Source organism: Annulohypoxylon truncatum (assembly GCF_022578515.1).
Source record: "Annulohypoxylon truncatum strain CBS 140777 unplaced genomic scaffold F4807scaffold_41, whole genome shotgun sequence".
Taxonomy (NCBI): domain Eukaryota; kingdom Fungi; phylum Ascomycota; class Sordariomycetes; order Xylariales; family Hypoxylaceae; genus Annulohypoxylon; species Annulohypoxylon truncatum.
In genome coordinates, this window is record NW_025953827.1 from 113,998 (window position 1) to 137,908 (window position 23,911).

The following is a 23,911-nucleotide window of genomic DNA, read 5'->3' on the forward strand; positions in this document are numbered from 1 at the left end:
TTCTAGTCAGTCTCTGCTTGAGGTAGACGTCCATTGTTCTACCAATCATCTTCGGATGACCGAAACTTGATTTTTGTGTTGCGCGTTCTCATTGTTCATCTCACCGTCATGTTGTATTGACCGATATTTTGACCAAGCAAACGTTGTTTTCCCCTCCAAAAAAACCCCAAGGCCCACCAATCTCTGTCCGTCCACGACTAGTATTTTTATCAGTCACATGGTAAAAGTCAACATCGAGCAGCAATAACATTCATCGGTTGCGACGGACATATTGGCCTGTCCTTGGTGTCACCTTGATCGCAACTCTCGCTACCCTCGTTGGTCTTAGTCATCTTAGCTCTTCCTGAGTGATTTATTATTCAAAACACCACCGTACCCTGCGTACCTAGGCACCAGGCACCTGACCATACGTGCCGATCCTGCTGTTCAATGTCTATATGCCGGTGATTCCGCATCTCTGGCTGTTTGCGAGTCCGCTTCTGCTCTCTGCCGGTAGCACGACGTTAATCGGTCGGTCGCCCCAATCTCGTTCGAACGAACCTTGCGTGTCTTCCTGAATCGTCTTATTCTACAATCTTCGATGGTTCCGCGATAACCTATAAGTGTATATGTACGTGTATATATAGCTAAGGTACATATATACGCTTACATATACCCAAGTACGCCGGTGCTATTACGGCCGTCGCTGTGAACGATGGCATCTATTCAGAGCCTGTCGGGGTTTGGTTCTGCGTCGCATAGTTCAAGTAGCAAGATAAGCAAGTCGAGAGCCAAAACAGCGGTGAAGCCAATTCTCAAAAAGCTATCGACCCAGGCAGAAAAGACCTCGCTAGACTTGGATAGAGGGTGGTTAGATCAGGAGGGGCAATGTCGAAATAGTGACGGATGGGCAGGAGGAGCGGGGGGGTCGTACGAGCAGCAGCCGGGGAAAGACATGAGCATTACATTCAACGAGACGGTCGGAACCCGTCGGTACCATCACTCTAGATCGATAAGCGGCGCAAGCCATGTCTCTGTCGCGACGTCGAGCAGTTCTGGTCCACGTCATCAGGTCGGAGCGCCGTTTGTGCATCCTTTCCAGCAGATGCCTCGAACTTCGACCCCGCCGTTGTCATATGCCAATTCGCAGACGTCCTTCTTCGATATCACGGAGGATGACGATAACGACGATGAGCAGGATAACGGTAGCAACAGCCACAGGAACAGTCTCCAGATTCATCCCGTCAACGCCAACCCCCACTCTCACTCGCAGCCGAGCCTTAGCGTCAGACGACCGTCTCTAGCAAGCACCCAGCGCACCACGTCCTATTCCGAAGTGAAAAATGCGCATTCTCCCACTTCTTCTCACCATCCGCCGTCCCTCAGAATAAATACATCCCGCGTCTCATCAACCACTTCGGCGCAGTCCTCGCGTCTAGCCAAGGTCGAGAGCCGATCCGATCTACAACTCGAGTGCATGTTGGAGACACCCAACTCGCCGGCCAATGCTGCGTCAACCCATATTTCGTCGCCAGCTAGCTCCGCGGCCCCGATGTCTCCGCTTCGCTCTTCGTTCGATGCGGCCGGGTTCCCGCGCCTGCGCGCCAAGTCCGATCTTGATACAGCAACCCGTGCCGAGCATCTCCGAGAAGCTCGGCGGAAATTTGAGCTAAGGGAAAAGGCGAAGGAAGAGAAATACGCACGAGAGGAGATCAAACGCCGGGAACGTGCCGACAACAAGCGCGCCCAGGAACAAGAGAAACACGCGGCCGCTCTATACAAAGAGCAGATGGCTGTCAAAGCCCGTCAAGAGGCGATCGAGCTCGAGGAAGCGATCGCTCGAGGAAAGCAGAACAGGAAGGCTAGCGCCACGAGCAGTGGTCGTCCCAGCTTAGCCATTTCCCGGACCAGCATGTCCCGACCGGGCACGTCGCGCAAGAACGCCCCTAGCCCCTTAGCGGAGTCTGACAGGTTTGCTAGCAGCAACTACGACTCCTTGGATGCAAAGAACCCGCCGGCGTTTGGTAACGAAGCCGGAGGGGCTCACGACGTTGCTTTTCAGCCATCTAAGCGGAGGAACACGGCCAGGAAAAAGACCCAGAGCACTTGGACTATGTTCATCTTGTGGTTAAGGACAAAGCTGCTCCGAGCCAGCAAAGGGCGATGATGCCTCAAATTTCTCGTTGATCCATTCAGAGATTTAACAAACAATTTCTCACGCTTCATATTCGGTACGATTCTCTTCCGGGCTCGGTCCGCCTATGAATATATATCCGCAACACATGTTGCTATGCAGCATTCTCAGGAATACGCAGCGTCTGAACGAACTACGCCAATCAATCATGACATGAGCAACAAGGACATAAGCATATGATATCCGTTGCATTTGCGACTTTCACTTTCAGCATTGTCAAACCAGGCGTTATTGGAACAGGAGTTTTATCAAATCGGTTGCACGGTTGCATTTTCGGAAAAGCCGTTCCACATTCACCGCACCTGGTTGAAATAGGCATTAGGAGGATGGCTTCGTTATCATTGGAGTTGGATTACAGGTTGCGATATAGCCAACAAGATCAGGCTAGAACAATTGGTGTTAACATTCGTTTTTTTTCTTCGCTTCCGCACCCCCGAAGATCGCTCAAGTCCCCTGAGCAGACGATACGTTTTTACTTCATCCTTTTCCCGAGGTACGACCAAATGTTGCTAACACGGAGCTATTTCGTTGGCAAGTTGGGGAAGGATACCGGAGCTCGTCATGTTCATGCCAAGCTCTTGCGTCTTAGGAACCTATAGGGTTTTGGTCGTGTACTAGATCGGTCCTTAGAGGAAAAACTATCGATCGAAGGCAAGGTTATGGTAACACCCATAGATGGAATAGGTAGAATCGGATAAGTCAAGTAGCAGAATCACAGATCGCGGCGAACTGCAAATCCATACTTTCGAGATATTATACATATGTAACGTGAATATACTCGTAATGTTCCTTTGCGGATACGACCGTCTTCACCTTGCGAATTTCAATTATATTCTACCGAGTATATTTATTCAGTTATGCTGCGTATAAATGTGGTCAGCTGAAATATATACCATTAAGCCGTCATAGGCTTTCTCGCAATAATATCCTTAATCCAAAATTGCAATACGAGAAAATACGAGTAACTAGGTATGTACTAGATTATTATCCTACTCCGCGAACCACTATTCGTGGTAGATGAGCTATGACAAAACCACACTTACATTAACCTACCGGGTTCGAGGTTCTCGAAGAGTTGGAAGACGTGGAAAATGTCACATAGCAGATCTATGTATAAAATCTTCTAGAATATTTCTATCGACAAGCGTCTACCTAGATGTCCCATCCTTTGGGCGAGGCACAGCAGAACAGGAGATCGGAAAGGACGGATTTCCAGTGAGATACGCCTGAAATACGAAGGTACCTTGGCCTTGTCTCATTGGCTTGCAATTCTGGCGCGCGCCTAGAGACCTTAATCCGTCTGGGGACTAGCGCGGCTTGGCGGCTCAGGCGCCAAGATCTTCAGGGGTACGTTATACAATATTGTACAAGGCGCCTTCTGATTGCTCAATCGTTCAAATATTGTGAGGGGAATTCGGCGGTCGGGTACTGTGTAACACATGCTTGATCTGTCAGGATTCATGATCTACGGCGAATTACCTGGATACTTCCTTAGCTAATGGTAAAATCTCAACTTTTCTTTTTCAACGTTCCGATATTCCCACATAGAGTTTTCATCTCGCAACCTCCGAAGAATGGGCTACGAGTACTCGCAGGTCCTCGCAAGTCCTCGCAAAGAGAATACGAACGACGAAAGATGAGATAAAGAAATAGGCACGCTTTAAGTCTTGGTAATTCTAGGCAAAGGAAAGCCGGTCGACCGGTCTAGGTGATTCGTTCGTCCCGGTCTTGTCCCTTGTTCCAGTGATCCCATTGATCCCATATTTTCCCGGCAAACAATCTCCACGATGGTCTGGGCTTTTTCTTGGCTAAGCACCCAAGATGGGTTAATCCTTAGTCAACGACCCTTCGTCTGTCACCTCCTGAATCAGAAAACCTTGGCTTGACATTCTTTGCCAATGTAATCCGCCAGGTGACTGGGTGATCTAGTGTTGTCTTGTCCCTTTTGCCTTTTTCTATCTTTTTATGTCGTTGACGTCGAGTTCCACTATCCTTAAGCCCAAACCCTCTCGTCACCTACCACGATAAAGTTGTAATAATAATATACATCCGTTCTCTTACCGGATGAACATTCATTATCACCACTAATCTAGATCTAAGTAATTCACTTCTTTCACTCATTCGTTCCCTTTTTTTCCCCTTCCTAGTGATTCGTTCGATTCGCTCGTTTCGCCCCTCTTCCCGGACAATACGGACTTCACATGATCATGGTGAGACTATCAACACCGCTGCTGGCGGCACTGGGCCTAGTCGCCGACAGAGCTTATGGAGCCCTCGACGTAAATCTTGACGATCCAGGTAGGTACCTCTATTAATCCTTGAAAATCTACGATAAGTATTTTTGCGGATGAGGAGAGATGACTAACATGTCGTCCTCGCTAATCCAGCTTCGATCAAGTCGGCGGCCGCCTTAGTCGCCGAAGATCTTCTCACCTTCTATCATGGCGACGAGCCGGGCATGGTTCCCGGCATCTTGCCCGGCCCTCCCCCCGACGGCGATTACTACTGGTGGCAGGGAGGTGCACTCTGGGGTACGATGCTAGACTACCGACACCATACCGGCGACAAGACGTATGACGAGACCGTGTCGCAAGCGCTACTATGGCAGGTGGGTCCTAACGAGGACTTCATGCCGCCCAACTGGACGGCATCCATGGGTAACGATGATCAAGCTTTCTGGGCGTTGTCTGCTATGCTGGCTACCGAGGTGGGATACACAGATCCTCCGTCAGACCAGCCTCAGTGGTTGTCGCTGGCGCAGGCCGTATTCAACGAGCAGACGCATGAGGATCGAAGAGTGCCTAGTGGACGATGCAAGTGGGGTCTTCGATGGCAGGTTTATCCGTCCAACAACGGATACAACTACATTAACAGTATGTTGAATAACTCACAATTCTTTAGACTCTATATGAAGCGGGGCGGACAAGGTCCCGGAAACTAACCAGACTACAGCCATCGCGAATGCCTGCTATTTCAACATCGGCGCTCGGCTAGCCCGCTACACGGACAATTCGACCTACGCAGATCTTGCAAACAAGACTTGGGATATCATCAGCGATCTAGGTTACATCTCAGACAATTGGGATGTTTATGACGGTGCCCACTTGCCGGATTGTACCGACATCAACAAGGCCCAGTTCTCCTACAATGCTGCCATGTTGTTGCAAGGCGCCGCCTTCTTGTATAACTACGTACGTTCTTATCACCGATATTCCCATGGGTGGAAGTACCTTGCTTCATAAAATTCATCGTGGGTAATTCATCCGTACCTGCTGCTAACCCTGATTCAGACCGACGGCAGCCAAATTTGGAAGGAACGCATCGACAACCTGGTTGACCGCATGATCGAGATCTTCTTCCCCAACAACGTCGCATACGAGCCGTCATGCGAGGGGACCAAGTGTAACGCCGATATGGAATCCTTCAAGGGATATACTCATCGATGGATGGGCTCGACGATGCAGCTAGCTCCTTACACGCGCGACAAGATTTACCCGGTGCTGAAGGCGTCGACTGAGGCGGCTGTCAAGCAATGCACCGGGGGCACCAACGGCCGATTCTGTGGTTTCCACTGGACTACCGGTGTCTTTGACAACCAGGTCGGCGCTGGCCAGCAGATGAACGTCCTAGGAGCCCTGATCAGCCTTCTGTCCCCTGATGCCGCACCGCCTCTGACTAACAACACCGGTGGTACATCCAAGGGTGACGTGAATGCCGGTTCTGACGAGCCCCTCGTGCCTACCTTTTCCCCCATAACCGGTGGGGATAAGGCTGGTGCTGGCATCCTCACGGCAATTCTGATTGCGGGCTCGCTCTCGGCATTCGCATGGATGAGCTTAGATTAAGATACTTATCTAGACTTGGGGAGTCACCGCGAATTAAAGGTTAAATGTACATCTGGCGTTGCACGTGCTTTGCAATCAATGATTTTTTCAGTTTAGGAATGAGAATACCCGGGTTTTTCACAACAAGTGAAGTTAAATGAAAAGGATTTGTACATAGGCTCGCTCGCCTTGCCTTTCCTGTTCTTCTTTTTCAAGTTTTGCCGTATGTTGTTTGAGGAGTTGTAAGGCGTACTTAGTTGAATTACCTAGACCTTGAAAGTAGTAAGAGTAGGAGAGAGAATAGGGGAAGAGAAACAAAAGGGGGAGGGAAGAGGAAAGAAAAGGTGAAGAGAATAAAAAGGATTAGATAAGATAAATTTGATGAATGTCTAATTTAAAACGTGCTGTCCTTGATTGACGTTCTGGTCGCCTGAATCGATCGAGGTTAGTGCGAAGTTGCGAGAATAGCTCCCGCGGTTTAATGTGTTTGGATATTGAATGACAGGAAGAATCTGATCACATGTTGAGAACAAGGAGATGGAATACCCTATGAGCGAATTTCGAGAAACGAAGTAATAGAAGGTGGTTAGTATCCCGTGTTTCTGAGTGTGAGTAAATCTCCTGGAGAAACCCAACCTGGGCTGGTTACTTTGAGGATACCTAGTAACCTCAGTAGACATGAGTCCTAAAGATGCTATTCTAAGAAAGGCCATTGGAAGGGGAGGGTTTGTCTTAACAGGCACCTGCATCTATGGAGTCTCTCCATAACCCTTGGCTAAATAAAAGAATAACTCATATGTGGGTAAGCTAGAAACGAAGTAACAACATATACTTGTGTGGTCCGAAGAAAGGGGAAGGAGGCGATAATTATAGTTAAATATTTGGGCGAGAATAAGGTTGAAATATTCGAGGTGTAAACTTACATGAAGCTTCATGTAAGTTTTGATAGGACTCAGGTCTATTCGATCTCGAGAACTATGATGAGTTTTTGAACCTTCCTCGAACTGTTCTCTGGTGTTCTCAGGTTACGTTGGGCCTGATGTTATGTTCATGCGTAAACTCAAAGTCTTCGTTGATAGCAACCTATAGCGTCATATATTTTGTGTCAACATGTTAATACATGGATAGAGGCTTTTGAACCCTAACCATAGAAAATGAAGGAAAACATTAGAGTCATGAATATTTCCCTGCTCGATCTTGTTGACGGCAACGTTGCGGTGGATGTATTCAATGATATTAACAAGGTTAAGTATTATATCATCTATGTGTGTTAATGAGCCTGCCGGAGTCATATCATCAGAGCAGCCCACAGCACTTGACTATGGCCAATTGAAGTTTTGTGAATGCGAAATGATCGTCTCTTGATATGTGCCACGACACACTGCTAGGATTCTTTGATTAAGAAATTTTTCAATTGGTTTATATTCGCATTCGCAAATTGGACGACGGGGGTAGTTTTAAATATGATGAAGGCTCCTAATGCTGGATTGACCGAGGTCGACCCCTTCTGTTAAAACCGAGCCGATAACTCGGCGGCAAAGACAGAGATGGCGGAGATCCGAGTCTAAGTTACGATGACCTTAATCGAACTACAGGTCATCGGCAATGTTGATAGAGCCACGATGAGAAGGATGAAGAATTGCGGCCCAATTCCTAATTCCGGAATCGGGTCTAACAATGTAAGGAAGACAACTCGGCTCTAAAGGAGTCATACAATGACGATTATCGATGCTGTAGTAGAGTCAGCAAACCTGGCAATTCAATGCTCTTATTAATTGATGTTGGTGATAAGAAGAAATACCGAAGAAATACCCATATTTAACGGTGCAATTGTCGTCATACTGGAAAGCGAAGACTTCGTCTCGAGTAAATAATACGCAGTTACGAAAATTACAGGTAGTACGAATATCTGGTAACTACGTCATTGGCCAACTACGGCTTCTATCACACGTGGGCTCTAAGGCAGGAGCAGAAACCTTGGCAGGTGCTTCACAACACTACAGGTTGGAAACAGTCACATTATGACTCGTACATTAGGTATTTAACACCTTACTAGGAACTCCCCGGTCGTAAGTACCAACTCTGGAATGCCACACTAAGCTTAAATGCTCTCCTTTTATTACACAGCACAGCCACATATCTCTACATTTCACAAACACTATCTAGTATCTACAATTTCTCCCTTCCTGATCTAGGTATCCATTTAACGATCTGGGAATCCTATCTGAGAAAGTCCGACTCCGGATCCTACACCAATACAATACGCATATTTTCTCTTAAAAACCTAGAAGCTCGAGTTTCCGGCCCTTAATACAAGTTAGGAAGAGCCGTCGAACGCTACATAGGTGGCTTGTCAGCCCTACGCACGCTCGTTGGAGTCAAGCGTGGCACACAGTGTGGAATACAAGCATCCTTACCTTGTGCCTCATAAAGAAGTGAGGCGGTGTTCCCCTGCCAGCTGCCTACCTGCGTCGCCTACATACCTGAGGACCCCACCGCCTCTAAGCTTGATTTGTTTAGCTGTTTTAGCTGTTTAGTTGCTGGCGGTTTGTTTGGCAAGCCTCGCAACAAACGGTCGGACCTAAGACGCTGCGAATCAATTTCGCTGATATCGCCGGGCAGAGAGCGCGGGGGACGCGTTACACAATCGCTGACGAGAAAACAGTAGAAGCAGAAAAGGCAATACCTAATACCAGCTTGTTGGGGTGTTGGAGACACAAAGCCCAGCTAGCTTATAAGAGGGAGTATTCGTCTTGCAGTTGGACGATACTCTCTCTTCGGGGTTGATCGCGGAAGACAGAATGCGTAAGTTCTTGCTTTTCTTCGCTTTTTTTGCTTTGTTTATCCTATCACCTCTGCAAGTTACAAATCCTTCCTTACCACTCTCCTCTCCCTTCGGACACGTATTATTATCGTCACTTCGAATGAAGTCACGGCGCGGTGGTATTATTCCGCGAATCTACGTATGATGGATCCATCCATACACCCCAACGTATGCGCTCGACGCTACGTTAATTCCGGCAAACTTCCAAGTGGGGTTGATCCTCTGCCGGCTTTAGTCGTTTGGGAAAATACCAGGCATCTTGGAGGCGGTCGATACCGCTCGCAAGCTTCTAGCTCCTATATTGAGCTTATAACCATTGTTATTCCAAAGCTCAGGAGATGCGATACCCCGTCGGTCCATCATCGAGATCAAGCAACAAAGAAGTTAAAATGTTTTCTTTAAAAAAAAGAAAATTAAAATCCCAGTCTCTTTTATTATCATTTGATTACGTCTTACAAGTCAAGCCTCATATGTGGATCGACGCTACAATCGCCATCCCGAAAAGCAAGGCGAAAATCCACACAGTTTAGCCTACACGTTATCGAATTCCAGGGGTCCAGTGACCAGTTGCCAAGCCGGTCTACCAAACTTACCTACTACGTACTGCGTAGTACGTCGCCTCTGCTGGAAAACGTCGATGACTGGCTTACGAGCCTTTGACCTGGGAACCAATCCGAGCACACCACTTGGGCTACCCCTGATAGCAATTCTGATTACGCCTTGATCTTCCCCAATCAGAGCACTCCCCACGCCACCGTCCCGCCCCGATTTTCCAACTGTTCTACGCCTATTTAGTCTAGGCTTCTCTCGCTCTCGCATTACGTTGCTCAACACGTTCCCCCCCTCTTCCCGTTCTCCTTACAGAACATCCAACGACCTTGGCGTCGAATCTGCCAAAGCCGCATACATCGATGAAGGAAAGTTCGACTGATAAGGCCTCTTATATAGATCGCATACGCTCTTGGGCACGAGGTCACGCGTATGGAGGCTCAACACGGTCCACCGCGTCCAACAGTACTCCTGTTCTTCCCATAAGCAACCCAATCGCACCTGATTCGCAGCAACTCTCGGAAAAGGGTCACGATGCTAGCACCGGCAACCTCGCCGGCCGCCCTCAGGGTCTTCCTGACGGCTCCGCAAACCACACACTTCGCCATGCCGGACCGGATAACGAAGCTGCCGATAAGTCAAGTTCGCCGGCATCTGAAGTGGAGGGGACGGGGTCTCTCGTAGACGACAATGGTACCAAGAAGAAACCCAACCTTTTCATCGAAACCTGCCTCGAATTTAAGAAGGTCCTTCTCCACAGCTGGATCAACCTATTCTTGGTCTGCGTTCCTATCGGGATTGCCATCGCGAACATCCCGAACAGAAATGCCGGAGCTACATTCGGCGTTAACGCCGTCGCCATTATTCCTCTTGCGGCTCTCCTTAGCCACGCCACGGAATCCGTGGCTCGCAAGATGGGCGACACCATCGGTGCATTGCTTAACGTGACGTTTGGCAACGCTGTTGAATTGATTATTTTGTAAGATACAGGTCAACGATCTCAATTAAATAACTTGGGTTTGCTAACAATTCGATAGCATGTAAGTTGACTATCTTGCTAAGTGTCTCGCGGCGCTTGAAATAAAAAACTGCATGATGAATAGTTGCTAATATAATACCTTATTTTTACAGCATTGCATTGGTCAAGGTAAATATATTCACTGGATATCTTATGAGTGCGTGACTAATTATATGTAGGGTGAAATTCGGATCGTGCAGGCCTCGTTGCTTGGATCTATCCTCGCAAACTTGCTCCTTATCCTGGGCATGGCCTTCTTCCTCGGTGGTTTACGATTCCGTGAACAGATTTACAACAGCACCGTTACTCAGATGAGCGCTTGTCTACTCAGTTTGAGTGTGATTAGTCTTATGTTGCCAGTGAGTCGTATCTTCAATGCCCACAGACTATTCTAACATTTTTTAGACCGCATTTCATGCTTCGTTCAAGGACAAGACCGAAGCGGACAGCGAATCTCTAAAGATTAGCCATGGTGTCAGCGTAATTCTCCTCCTGGTTTATGTCATCTATCTTATGTTCCAGTTGAAGTCTCATGCGTACATGTATGAGTCAACTCCTCAACATATCATCGACGAAGAAGCAACTCCTGGACCTGCTGCCGCATGGCTCGAATCATCTGATTCTGACTCAAGCTCCTCTTCCGATTCGGACTCGGATAACTCAAGTCACTCCAGAGAAACCATGTCAAAGCGAGTTAAGCGTGCTATCCGTGGACACCGCCGTAGAAAGTCCAGCGTCGCATCTGTCGATACTGACGTGCCTCGTACCCGGACTTCATCGCTTGGAACCAACAACGCCAGTCCCATCCACGAGGGATCCAGATCCAGCAACTCGGAACATGGCCCTAGCTTTTTCCCTAGATTAAACTCCAAGGGTAGCGACGAAGCCGTTGAAGAGGAAGATGAGGCCAAACCCCGCCGTAAACATAAGCGTTCTAAACGTAAGCACAAGCGCGATAGGAAGATGTCTTTGCCTGTCGACGAAGAAGCTGCTCAACCTGAGAACATTGCCGCACCCGGACCGGACGGCGTAGTCAACCCAGTCACGAATACCGGAGAGCCTCGTCGTGTGGATTTCGCAGATACGGTTGCTGACGTCGAAGGTGCGTTTGAGGTTACACCCACTGGCACTAAGCGTCCTTTCAATAACCTTCGTGTCCTGTCCCTTCGGCCCGTGGCTAAGAGCCTGGCACCGCCTGTTTTCACGCAGGGTTCGGAGATGGGAGCCACACCTCCTGTTCCGTCCGGCCCTGTCCCTCGCGTCAGATACGGAATTCGCCGAACGAATTCCCTTCCGGAGAGGCTTAACCAATATCAGTATCGCCCCCCCGGAGCAATGATGCCGTCTCGGGTTCCAGTATCGGTCTTGACCGGCGGTGCTGGGAAGGAAGGCGAAGAGCACGAAGGCGATTTGTCGCGCGGCGCAGCTGTCATCATGCTGCTGATCTCCACGGCCCTCGTCGCCTTGTGTGCCGAATTCATGGTTGATGCTATCGACGACGTGGTATCGAACAGTGCTCTTAAAGAAACCTTCATTGGGTTGATCATCCTTCCCATTGTCGGAAACGCGGCAGAGCACGTGACGGCTGTTTCGGTCGCGATGAAGAACAAGATGGATCTAGCAATCGGCGTAGCTATCGGTTCTTCGATTCAAATCGCTCTATTCCTTACGCCGCTCGTGGTTATCATCGGTTGGATTATTGGTCAACCCATGTCATTGTACTTTACCCTCTTTGAGACCGTGTGCCTGTTCGTATCGGCATTCATAATCAACTTCCTGATCCTGGACGGCCGAAGCAATTATCTAGAGGGTGCGCTACTTTGCGCTACTTATGTCATTATTGCGGTTGTCGCGTTCTTCTATCCTGAAGGCGATGCCGCCAGTTCTCTGGGCGATTAAGTGTCGTCCATGACCCCTTCAAAAAACCACCCCATATATTTTAGCGACGAGATACCGTGATGTTCAACACGAGCATGAGATATGATTGCCATTTATCATTGCTGATATTCAGCGTATTTGGGAAGATCTGCGAGCAGGTGAACTTACTTTTCAGCACATGGATTCTCGCGTTACTGGGGAGTTACACGATTTTACGATTCTTTAACGAAGGTCACTTGTTCTTTCGAGTCGACTTCCGACGATTGATTGATTTGGGTTTTGAGTGGATATTTGAGGATTTTGCGGGAGATTAGCTGAGCCAGCCAACTTGGCCGCTCTGATCAGGATTGGGGTAACAATTAGCGCGTTGATAAAGACTCCGACTCTACTTGAGTCGTTCGAGTAAATTGACATTCCTTTCGGTATATTCTAATTTTTATTTTGATCCTAGACTCAATGTGATTCGAAAGTTTTATCCTTCGTATTAGATAGGTATATCAAGTTGCTCACGAACCCCTTGTGTAATATCCAGCTTACACTAGTGAACCGTACCTGTTTCCTAATTACGTCACAAGTACCACGGGCCCGTTAATGGGTTGCAGTAGTTCATGTGTTAGAGTTAAGTTCGAGTGGGGTTTCCGACCACGCGGGTCTCAGCTAGAGATTCCTATAAAGTATATTTTAGACCCATTGAGGCTGAGTAGAGTTCATGACAAATAACTTCAACTTAGCAGCTTACTCTTTGTTCCCAGTCACTTCAACCATTCCATCTAAAACTAATAGAAAATACCGAATCTAGAGATTTGTTAGTAGCACAGCCCGAATAGTAAGCAAATATTCAATTAGGCCTGCGTAACGCAACAAATCAGCTCGTCGTACGCCCGCTTCGCCGCTGGTCTTGGTGATTCATGGTCTTACTTGGCATTGTACCAACATCTTACATAAAGCCGAGGCTCGCGGCAATAATCCACTAATCTCAACTACCTTAACTTTCTCAACTCTTTATGCTTGCCCAAACTACAGCTTGGAACCGTCACTACACCTCAGTAGAACTACGCTTATAGTATCCACGATCTGAACACACTACAATGTGTCTCGGACGCAAAGATAGAACCGACGATCCAGCTCCTAAACCCGTCCAGACCCGACCATCATCAAGCACCCCAAATCCAAAAGTCAGTATGCCTCAAGACTACGCACCTCCTCCTGGACTGCCGCCATCTCGCCGGCAGGGCCAATCTCAACCTCAATCTCCGTACTACCCTCCACCCCCAGGCCCCCCTCCCTCCCACTCTCAGAATTACCAGCCTCCGGCCGGTCCGCCGCCACCACCACCACCACCATCATCAGATACCAAGAACAACCCGTTCTTCAACAACCCCCCCATCCCCTCCGCCGGATCCCGAGCCGAGGCAGAGGAATACGCGCCGCCTCCCGGCCCCCCACCATCATCCCATCATAAAGAAAAACCGGCTCCGCAGCACGATTGGGAAGCCGCGGTCCCGGACACGGCGCTGCTTCCCCCGCCGCCGGATTTCTTCGCCGGGTACGACCGCTCGCCCGCGAACAACGCGTCCGAGGACGAGTGCGAGGCGGGCGAATCCTGGTGTCGCGCGAACCCACTCTACCATCCTACACCTGCCAACGCGAATACGTACGCCCTCGCCGCCGCGGCGCAGAGCGGTAACGTGACCGTGTACGCGCCGCCCTTCTTCTTCGCGGCGAAGAAGAAGAGCTCGCTAGACCAACTCGGCCCCGGGGCGTCGTGGCGCGCGAGGAGCGCGCGCGGGTGCGCGGACACGTGTCTGACGACCTGGCCGCCTTTGTACCAGGTCGCGGCGCATAGTCCGCTGGCCACGGGGCGGGGGAAGGTTGCGTACTACGAGGTGCGGATCCTGCGAGACGAAGTTCGGCCTGGCGAGGAGGAGGAGGAGGAGGTGCCCCTCGCGCTCGGCTTCTGCGCGCCGCCGTACCCGGCTTTCCGGCTGCCCGGGTGGCACCGCGGCAGCGTCGCCGTGCACGGCGACGACGGGCACAGGTACGTCAACGACCGGTGGGGCGGGAAGGATTTCACGGAACGGTTCCGGGTCGGTGAGACTATCGGTTTAGGCATGGAGTTCCGCGTTCGGGAAGAGGGAGGATTGGAAGTCCAGGTTTTCCTGACGAGGGATGGGGTGGAGAGAGGCCGCTGGGATTTGCACGAGGAGACGGACCGCGAGCAGGATTTGCCGGTTACGGGGCTGGAGGGGTATCATGATCTGTGTGCTTCGGTGGGGGTTTTCGGGAAGCTGGGCTTGGAGATTGTGTTTAAGCCGGCGGGGTGGATGTGGAGAGGGTATGAGGGTTGATTTTTCTTTTCTTTTCTTTTTTTTCCGCTACTGCGGTTTCTGTCTTTTGAGGTGGGTGATGCTTCGTGGTAGGAGCGAGAGCGTTGGGAAAGGGGTTTATCATCGGGCGTAGCGTATGGGTTAATTGTGTCTAGAGGCTCTGTGCAAACTCGTTCATACTCGTATTGCTATTCTTTTTATCTGATTTGAAACTCAGCGGAACATTGATAGCGTTGACCGTTGCATCTTTTGGTTGCGTATAGTTCTATCTTTGGTGCTTTTCAATTCCGGACTCCAGTAACGGCGTATATGAACCAGGAAAATGATGAGATTGTTCGTATTCGCTGTTGAAGTACCTACATAGTTTATCTATAATAATGATGCCCATCGCAGTTGCTGGCTAAATCTAGCAGAGCGTCACTTTATGTCAGTCAAGGAATCTCTTTACACTTGTAGGGACTTAAGTATATCTATACGTGGACTTATGAAACGGGATGTTTCTAACCGAAGAAATTAATGGGTTGTATCACCCGCAGATAATTTAGGTACTGCATGTACGTAACTTGCTGCTCTCTTATGACACCTTACGAATGCATTTCCTAAGGATAGCTCTACCTTTTAAGAAATTCAAGTCACAATCAAACAAGTCCAAAATAAAGGAACGGATGGATATCTCTGTAACTGACCCAGCACGATCATGATTCCCTCCCTCTATTAGGAAAGTAGATAGCGAGGAGATCTAATCAGAATTTCTCTCTTGCCATAGGATTCTCATATCCTCAAAGACACTGCTCTCCTTGACCGTGTCCTTTATCCCCAGCAACTCGTAACGGATCGACGTTCATTCATTCATAACCTTCCTACCATCTTCGTAGCCCCGTTCGACGCATCATTGTCTCCGATAAGTCAATCGGAAATTGTCTGAGCTCCCTCGAACGCGTCGCTGGGGTCAAGAGTGATCCAGCCCTTAACGGAACCGGCCTCAACGCAAATCATGTTCTTGTAGCCGTCCTTGGGCTCGAAATCGCCCATTCCTGCCGCCTTGTCTGTCCACGGGTTCCAGACTACAACATCCTTAAGGTTGTCCCTGACGATGCTGAAAACCGTTTCACCGTCCTCCGCGACGACTACCGGACTCGAGGGTCCCTTAGCCGGTGTGTAAACTCGGTCTACTTCACCGGCGATGGTCACGGCGCCCGATTGCTTCTTCTCTTTAGCAGCATCTACCTTGTCGACGTAGTCTGATTCCTCAAGACCTGTAACTTGGACTTTCGAGATGTCCTAACCGGTGCGTTATACCTTAGCTAAATTCCATCGAAACTCATATTACATGCTATAAGTGTCATAAAATTCAACGTACCTCAACCCGCAGATAAGTGTGCATCAGAGTCTGGAATTCGATGGGCTGGTCACCGTCATTAGTAACGACGATGCTCGTGCTCAGGTTTTCCGGAGTCAGCGTGACGCTATAGATGATAGAGAAGGTGTAAGGCCACAGGCTCTTGACCTGGTCGTCGAGGGTCGCGGACGAGAGGCCGAAGTCTAGCTTGACGGAGATGTCGGACGGACTGGCCGACTCGGAGCTCGACTTGCCTAGGAACTCCCATCGCGAGTTGCGCGCAAAGCCGTGCTGCGGTAATTTCGAAGTCGCCGCGTGGTCCGGAGCTGTGCCGAATACCTACGGGTTGATCGATGCTGTTAGCTAGCTGTTTATCATCGCCGTCGCGGTTATTATATTTTGAAGCGGTTTCATATGATTCGCCAATCGAAATGGATCGAATTTAGGGACAAAGGAAGGAGGGGTAGCTTACGGGAAAGACCAAAGGGATACCACCTCGCACGGCCTTGGATCCGTCGAGCTTGGCGGCATCGGATAGCCAGAGCTTCTCGATTCCGAAGCGATTCTTCCAGCTGATGACGGTTGCGCCGTAGAGCAAGACTTCGACACTCTCACCAGCAGGCAGCACAGCCGTCACGCGCGAATTGCCGTGAGAGAAGTTAACCTGAGGCTGAGGAGGGAGACCCGGAGTGGTGGCCAGCGCCGTCGGCTTGTTTCGTCTGTCAACCATCGTCGCTAGTCGATTGATCTAGTCAGATGGTAAGTGTAGGGTTTTAGGTTACGACGGTTTTAAATCGACAGCTAAATAATTGTGTGGGTAACAGTTAGAATAGCAGGATACAGTTTGGCTAGGAGATAGTGATGTCAAGAAGTGCGAATGGACAAGGAAGGTAGCAGTAGTATAGTAGTAATATAGTAAGGTTTAAACGGACTGAATGCTATGGCGGGGTACGAGTGATAAAGTAAATATTCCGTACCCCTGGGTTTTGTTGGTGGGGTAATCGCACTGCCCTATAACTTCCTACTATATTAAGATACTAACAGGTGGTCGAGGAAGGAGCGGTTGGTTGATCAAGCTGAAGTTTCAGGTCAGTCTTTGCCGAAGAAACAGAAAATGATCAAACAGAACAAAGATAAAAAGAAATTAATGTTAGGACGAAATCCGGAAACGAAGAAAAAGAAGAGTCAAGCCTGATACTTTTGGAGACGGGTGGAGATCGAAAAGTCTAGAGGTTTGAGGTTCGGTCGATCCTCAGCTTCAACCGAGAAGAGCCACCTAATAAGGTACTTAGCTTACAGATCCGTTAGAAAGAAGGTACGCCTGTGGTGGAGTATAACGATACATCCGCATACTTCGTAGTAGCACCGCATAACCTGAAACGTCTATCTTCTCCCTCCAGTCCCCTCCTACCCGCAGCTACCAAGGTACTTGTCTCAACCTGCCTATGGGAAGTCGGCATCTAATCGGAAACTTCCTAACAGAAGGAATATTTCCCGACTATTCTTTATTTCAGGTGCCTCCGGTGCGCTGTTATTCGGGCTTACCTCATCTCAGGTGCTACCTGATGCCATTGCATTACCTGATGTTAGACGGCTTCATATAATATCACCTAAATTAACCACTGCCTTTCCACTTGATAGGCAGCATTTGGCGGAGGAGTATGCCGTGGTAGTTTGAGTCATTTTGTCGATTTTGGTATTTCTGCGTCATTTTAGATGTCGTACGTAAGATGTTTCCGGCAAAGCGTCTTTTTTTTTTCGGTCAGGAGGGTGTGTTGGCGGTGGTGATCAAGACGATCAAGTAGCCTTGAAATATTTGACATCAGACGTCGATCTCGTCAGGCAATGACGCTATCAACTTATCTGGCGTTGACATATGGTAGTATATTGCGATCCGGCAGTATCCATATGAGTTAAACTTTAGTAAATAGCACATATATCATATATAGCAAACCTATATAGCACGCATATCACATACACCGAGCAACAAAAAGTATAGAAGCAATGTAAATGAATTTGATTTATGCAGACTGACCGTCTACTTCGCCTTAAACTCCATGCCAATGCCCGTCATAAACCGGTTCAGTCCAACAAGTAGGAATTAACTTTGTCATTTCCTTCCAGTCATATTCATATATACCTATATATACCTCCCCGTTACGCAACCTAGCGTCGGCCTCGGCTCTCCGCCTCGTACAATTCTTTTTTGATGTCGAAGAACATATCTTCGATCTTATTTACCTCATCTCGGGTCAACGTTGCCGCACGAAGACCCTCGAGGCCACCCTTCAGGGCGTCCATGATTCTTTCTGCCTGCGACCTTTCCACTATTGGTTGTTGAATGTGACGAGGTCCTTCGGCTACAATTTGGACCACAGCCTCTTCTGCTTGGCTCCTTTTCTTAACCTCCTCTACGTGATTCGCCATCTTTGCGTCTGCGTCGACCGGCATGTCCTCATCCATTATTTCGGCGGGAATGGGTGCAACTTCTGATTGTTGGGATGCTTCGGTGATTATCTGCAGATTGACCGCTTCCGTATCAGACTCACGTTCGGACTCTCGTTCGATGAGACTGTCGTCGTAGCTGACAGGTGAAGAGTCTTGCTCGTTTTGCTGGACCGGCTCCGTAGCCGCGGGTTCTTGTACCTCGCTGAAAGACATATCGATGTCTAATTCCATGTCCTCTTCCACTGCTACGGTGATCTTATCCGCAACTGTAGCATTGCCTTCGGAGATCTGGCTTTTAGACGCTGATTGTACGTTTTCTTCCGCTCCGGCCTCTGCCTCTGCTTCAGGTCCAGTTTCGATATTCTTGCGATGTTTTCGTTTTTTGCGGGCGCTGCTAGGTTCCTGGCTCTTCTCCGTCTGTCGCTTCCTCTTCCTCTTCGATCTCTTGCTCGATGATCGTGGGGTCTCCACCTCTGCGGATGATGTTGGGGGGACTGACGATGACTGGCTATCTTCCTCCTTCTTGGATTGGCTTCGCGTTTTTCTTGATTCCGTGTTCACCACATCAGACTTATCTGCGTTACGTCGTTTCTCTGGTGATTCTGTGCTGGCCTTCGGTTGAGCATCGTATTTCTTAGAATCAAGCTCGACGACTAGACGTGCAAAGCTTCGCTCTTCTCCGTCACTAAGTTCGAAAGAGCGATCTTTAGGCTGAGATGACGGCGTATGACTTTCCTCAGTTTGTTTCTTTGCCGCGGCATTACTGCGGAGAGTGCGCGATATTCGGGAAACTGGACTGGTGAGAGCATCTACAAATACCTCGCGATCAGATCGAGGTGATGACCCAAGTGCCTTACCCATCGAACGAGTATTTCGTGGTGTCGACAGCTCTTGAGCGTCGTTCTTGTCCGGCACAGCATCCCGCATAGTATCTTTTACGAGACCTGATTTAGGCTTGGCTTTCGGTGTTTCTTCTTGCTCTTCATGATCTGATGTTTCCATAGCATCACCTTGGTCAATCTCTATAACTTCTTGTCCCGCACGAGCTTCGCTGATAAACGTCGGCTGTCGTTTTGGCACCGGAGATCCTGAGACAGGCGAGGATGATATTGGAAATTCTGGGAACATGCCATTGGTCCTAGATCTTGGTCTCATTTCCTCAAGTAGATTTCGACGAGGTTCCGGTGGTGATGATGGGACATCGTCAGTCATCTCATGGTCGTCGATGATGGGAGCTTGACCACGTCTTGGCGTCGGCGTCGAAGACACGTAATCTTCAAGCTCGCGACTACGCTCCGGAGTGGCAGCTCGTGTCACCTGAAGATTCATCTGCTCTTGATGCCGAGCTGCGCGAGGGGGTGACTTTCGCTTCTCCGCGCTAGATCGGATATGAGGGTATATCGCAGCATTTTCTTGTTGCCGCTCGCGGACCTCTTTTTGACGATCTGTCAGGGCTTGAGACTCCGCTATGTCTTGGCTAGGCGAGGATGATTCAATTGGCGCGAATTGTATCTGAGAATCATCGTGCCGCGGCCTAGGAGTCGTTCCCTGCCGAGCTGATCTTGGCCGAGAAGTATTAGGTGTAATATCAGGTCGACGTCCGCCAGGCAGCGAGAGCTGCACAGATCCAGGTGTGGCGGATCGCCTCGAGGATGGTCGTTCTGATTGGGGAGTTTGGTGAAGGCTCGCAGCGTTTAAAGATGGGTTGGGTACTTCTAAATCATCTTGGGATTCAATGAATGACAGCTCTTGTCCGGCTGACCCGTACATTGAAAGATCCAAGCCGGGAAGCACGATATCGACGTAAGAGTGGATGGAAAGGAGCACTTCCTTAAGCTTTTCCGGATATTTTATCTCTTCCGCTTGTTCAAAAGTGCGATTCCATATTTCGGAGACGGCGTTGACGATATCCTTGTGTTTACTCAGGAAGGCGGCGCATAACAGTTCCTCGATGGCGTCAAGCTGCAGGTTGTCAGACGAATCTGCGTCCAAAAGCGAGGTGCAAATTCGACTCCACAAAGTTTTAACCTATATATCGTCAGATGGGATTGCGAAAGAACGTATAAATGAATATGGCACTTACAGCTTCGCACACATTCGAGGATTGTCTACTGCTATATTGAGCGTCCGCGTCTTGAACCCAGAGGCTAATACCGTGCTGTAGTTGAAGCAGAGATTTCAATACGAGTGAGGGATTGCATCGAGCTAGATAACTAGTAACTTCTGTAAGCAAAGTTGCTACGGTCTCTTCCTGGCCGTACTGCGCGAAGCGAATATACGCGACTCCCAGTAGGTGGTTCGTGAGTCGGTAAAAGGTGTCGAAGGGGTCAAAAGAAGCAGACCGCGACCCGGCAATCGACGTTCCCCAGAGACGCCGTCGAGCGGCATCGAGTGCTTGCCGATCTCGCGGTTGCCTTGCGGTGGCTATCAAGTCGATACTGGCCTTGAGCAGGTTATCTGGCGTTACGTCTTCGCGTGATGAAGTGATTTCCCAAAGGCTCTTAGCCAACGGTTCCACAACCACGATAGCACACCCAGCCTCGCCTGCTTCGCAAGTAACACGAGTTACCAATAGGTGGAAAAGCGAATGCCACTGTTCCCAAGGTAGATTGGGCGTGGATTTAACACCCCTTTCGAGATGTCTGACGATCTCGCGGTACTCATGGCCGATTGTCGTTGGCTGACTGCTCGAAGCAGTCTGATGACTAGATTGGCTATTTTCTAGAGATAGAGAGAGAATATCGGATACGAAGATCCATGGCCCATAAGAACAAGGGATATCTACCGGTAATGTTTGCATCAGTTCGCGTGCCAAGTCGACTTTTCCCTGAGAGGATGGTCGGGAGATTACGAAGGGGTCGAAAACAACCCTGATTAGGTTTAATAATCCATCACTATCTAGGATCCCAGGAGGTAGGGCGGAGAGCATAGAAAACAAATGGTGAAGGGGAGTTCGGGCAAGGCCTTGACCTTTTCCCGAGCGGCTTGATGGTGTAGCGACGATCTTAAACGACTTCTCGTTTTGTAAAGAGAGCAGCTTCTCGGTGAAAGGTAGTAAGCCCAGTGACTCGGTCATCGTCGAGATATACGTTTGTGCCGCGTCTAAGAATCTTTGCTGAGAGTCAGGCTCGGCATCTGGTTGATCAAGTCCCTTAGACCATATCAAAGCCAATGTACTGAAAGACTGTGCCATGAAGGTAGCCGTTTCGGAGGATACCTTCACCTCCTTGGATGCGGCAGTCGCCACAGCGCCGACAAGAGTTCGCCAAAGCTGACAGGCAGGCGACGCCGGTTTCGAGAGATCCAAAAACGTACTCTCCAAGATAGGTTCCACTACAGCAAACACTCTCTGAGCATTCCGCCTGACCCATTTCGGGTCCAGCGCGGGCAACTCCTCCGGCTTGACCAACACAATGTCGGAGACTCGATCTTCTTTCCACAGTCGAGCCGTGGAGGAGTTGAATAGGCTGGTTAATATGTATATGGACTGAGTCAGGTTCTCGGGAGGGATAGGAGCGGCCTTGTCTATGAACTTGCCGTCTACTTTGAGAGGGGCTAGCTGTAGGATTAAAGGTCGGACGCACGCGTCCCAGTAACTTTCGATTCGTGCCGTGTTTAGGTTCGGCCCGAAGGCATAGTAGTAGAGGTTGCAGACGCCAGCGACCGCCACTTTCCGTATCTCGTCTGCCTGCTTGCTTCCGCCTTTTCGCTTCAGCTGGCTGAGAAAGGGCTGGCATATGGTTGCGATAGTCTTCGAAAACGAGGATTCGTTGAAATGTAGGCAGTAGACTAGCCGATTCCATGCAAAGTTGGCCTCGAGCTTGGTGTGATAGTCTCCGCTATTGAAACAACGTTGAATGATCTCGAGAAAAGGCCCGAAGAACTCCCATCGGTCGACCGGACATCTGAGGAGGAGGATGACGACGCTCCAGACTTGAGGGACGGAGGCGGATTCGATCTTGTCCTTCACCATATTCATTAATCTCTCGATATAATACTCAATATACTGGGTCTCCTCGACCTGTAATTGTAGTATTTCCATAACCCTTCTGGATAGCTGCTTTTCTTTCCCGATTGCGAAACTAGCTTCTAGTCCTAGCGCAATGGCCGAAGCGCGAATCTCCTTCAAGCTACTAAGCATGTCGGTAAACAGATCTAAGAGCCAATCCGAATGCGTGACCATGTGCATCTTCGCCTGCTTGACCAGTCTTCGGTATATCAATATGCGAGACATGATGATACTTTTGCCCTTGATATGTTCCTCGATCCTATGGAGAGCCGTCACGAGTCGACCAACGCGATCCGCCGTCATAACTTTCCCCGGAAAATCCTGGGAAGCCACAACTTGCATCAGGTGTCTAATTACGTCTTTGGGTATGGCTGGGTCGTCGAAAGATTTAATGCAGTGATCGATGATAAAGATGCCGAAGTCGGATGATAACATCGATGCGATGGCGGGAAAGTGGAAAAAAGTGCAGAGAAGAGTGAGAGCGTGGTTCACCATAGACGAATCGATAGCTCCGTTCGAGTCCTTTGTGGTGACATCTCGTTGGATGAATTGCATGAACAAGCTCATCTTATCATGGAGGGCTACTCGGTCGGGTAAGTTGTTGGACGTTTTCAACGCCCGTGCTAGCATCGTATACGCATCGATCTTGGAATCGCGGTCCGCGCCGGCTAGCTGCTTAATGGTGGAATCTAACATGGTGACGATGTTAACCCGGCCGGTTTCCTCGTCGCCGAAAGCCAAGAGCTCTAGCGAGTTACGAAGTATCGGGCTCGAAGTTTGTTTGAGGATGGATTTGACAGGTTTGGCAGAATTTGCCAATGAGATAGCCGACGTTGGAGTAGCTTGCTTTCGAACATTTTCCTTGCCAGCGTAGGTCGGAGCTTCGCGATACTCGGCTTGCGCCAAGAACCCGACCTTCTTTCTCGATCTTCGGGAACTGACGTTGGAATTATCACCAGTATCGGGGGAGTAATTTGGAGGTGTATGCAGGTTTAGCCTGGTATCGACGGGTTGACTGGAGAGAACTTGATTCGATGATGAGGCAACGTCTTGCCTCTTCTCTCGCGGCGGCGTTGGCGGTCTCGCAGGTAAAGATTCCAAACTCCTTGGAACCACTGCTACTTGCGATACCATGGCTGCTTCAGCCCGCAACACCTACCACGAGAAGAATTATCCAGTAACCTGGATGTTGAACTGGACGAGCGAGCAACCATTAATCAATCCCAATTGCGAACAGCAGATTACGAGAACTCAATGAATGAATGAAGAAAGAAAGAAGAAAGAAAAGGGACGATAGAGCAAAAAGATCGAATAGGTGTTTTCGGCCAGACAGTTCAGATGGATGTGACGATGTCTAGCTAAGACATCGGGCCCCCTGATTAAGGTAAGTGGTAGGTATTAAAGAAGAGTAACGAAAAAACGCGACGCGATTAGCTTTTTTTCGCGTACCCGCTAGATTAACGCGAGAAGCTCGGGCCTCCACTTTAAGCTTATTAGTACGTACCTAGTAAAGACCCCGCAC

The 23,911-nt window shown here is 49.3% G+C and overlaps 6 protein-coding genes across 6 annotated transcripts; 4 read left to right on the forward strand and 2 right to left on the reverse strand.

The window, feature by feature from the left end:
* The first annotated feature begins 289 nt into the window (after nt 1-289).
* Nucleotides 290-2,248, forward strand: F4807DRAFT_276134 (uncharacterized protein). Its single transcript, XM_047994636.1, has 2 exons — nt 290-610; nt 661-2,248. Exon 2 carries the CDS (start codon nt 695-697, stop codon nt 2,144-2,146), a length of 1,452 nt encoding a protein of 483 aa, XP_047850123.1. The 5' UTR covers nt 290-610; nt 661-694; the 3' UTR covers nt 2,147-2,248.
* Nucleotides 2,249-3,674: 1,426 nt separating this feature from the next.
* Nucleotides 3,675-6,672, forward strand: F4807DRAFT_442401 (mannan endo-1,6-alpha-mannosidase). Its single transcript, XM_047999468.1, has 4 exons — nt 3,675-4,471; nt 4,561-5,046; nt 5,126-5,364; nt 5,464-6,672. The coding sequence occupies exons 1-4, from the start codon at nt 4,375-4,377 to the stop codon at nt 6,016-6,018; spliced, it is 1,377 nt and encodes a 458-aa protein (XP_047850124.1). The 5' UTR covers nt 3,675-4,374; the 3' UTR covers nt 6,019-6,672.
* Nucleotides 6,673-9,649: 2,977 nt separating this feature from the next.
* F4807DRAFT_442409 (calcium/proton exchanger) lies at nt 9,650-12,788 on the forward strand. The gene is made up of 4 exons (XM_047999469.1): nt 9,650-10,349; nt 10,502-10,517; nt 10,568-10,747; nt 10,794-12,788. Exons 1-4 carry the CDS (start codon nt 9,733-9,735, stop codon nt 12,285-12,287), a joined length of 2,307 nt encoding a protein of 768 aa, XP_047850125.1. The 5' UTR covers nt 9,650-9,732; the 3' UTR covers nt 12,288-12,788.
* Nucleotides 12,789-12,999: 211 nt separating this feature from the next.
* On the forward strand, nt 13,000-14,983 carry F4807DRAFT_442410 (uncharacterized protein). The gene has a single exon (XM_047999470.1). The coding sequence runs from the start codon at nt 13,355-13,357 to the stop codon at nt 14,612-14,614; it is 1,260 nt and encodes a 419-aa protein (XP_047850126.1). The 5' UTR covers nt 13,000-13,354; the 3' UTR covers nt 14,615-14,983.
* A 180-nt stretch (nt 14,984-15,163) lies between these two features.
* On the reverse strand, nt 15,164-17,280 carry F4807DRAFT_442412 (galactose mutarotase-like protein). Its single transcript, XM_047999471.1, has 5 exons — nt 17,225-17,280; nt 16,865-17,171; nt 16,405-16,733; nt 15,954-16,271; nt 15,164-15,874 (listed from the first exon to the last, which is right to left on the reverse strand). Exons 3-5 carry the CDS (start codon nt 16,660-16,662, stop codon nt 15,500-15,502), a joined length of 951 nt encoding a protein of 316 aa, XP_047850127.1. The 5' UTR covers nt 16,663-16,733; nt 16,865-17,171; nt 17,225-17,280; the 3' UTR covers nt 15,164-15,499.
* Nucleotides 17,281-18,067: 787 nt separating this feature from the next.
* F4807DRAFT_277227 (uncharacterized protein) lies at nt 18,068-23,761 on the reverse strand. Its single transcript, XM_047994637.1, has 2 exons — nt 20,464-23,761; nt 18,068-20,408 (listed from the first exon to the last, which is right to left on the reverse strand). Exons 1-2 carry the CDS (start codon nt 23,521-23,523, stop codon nt 18,099-18,101), a joined length of 5,370 nt encoding a protein of 1,789 aa, XP_047850128.1. The 5' UTR covers nt 23,524-23,761; the 3' UTR covers nt 18,068-18,098.
* Nucleotides 23,762-23,911: the final 150 nt, after the last annotated feature.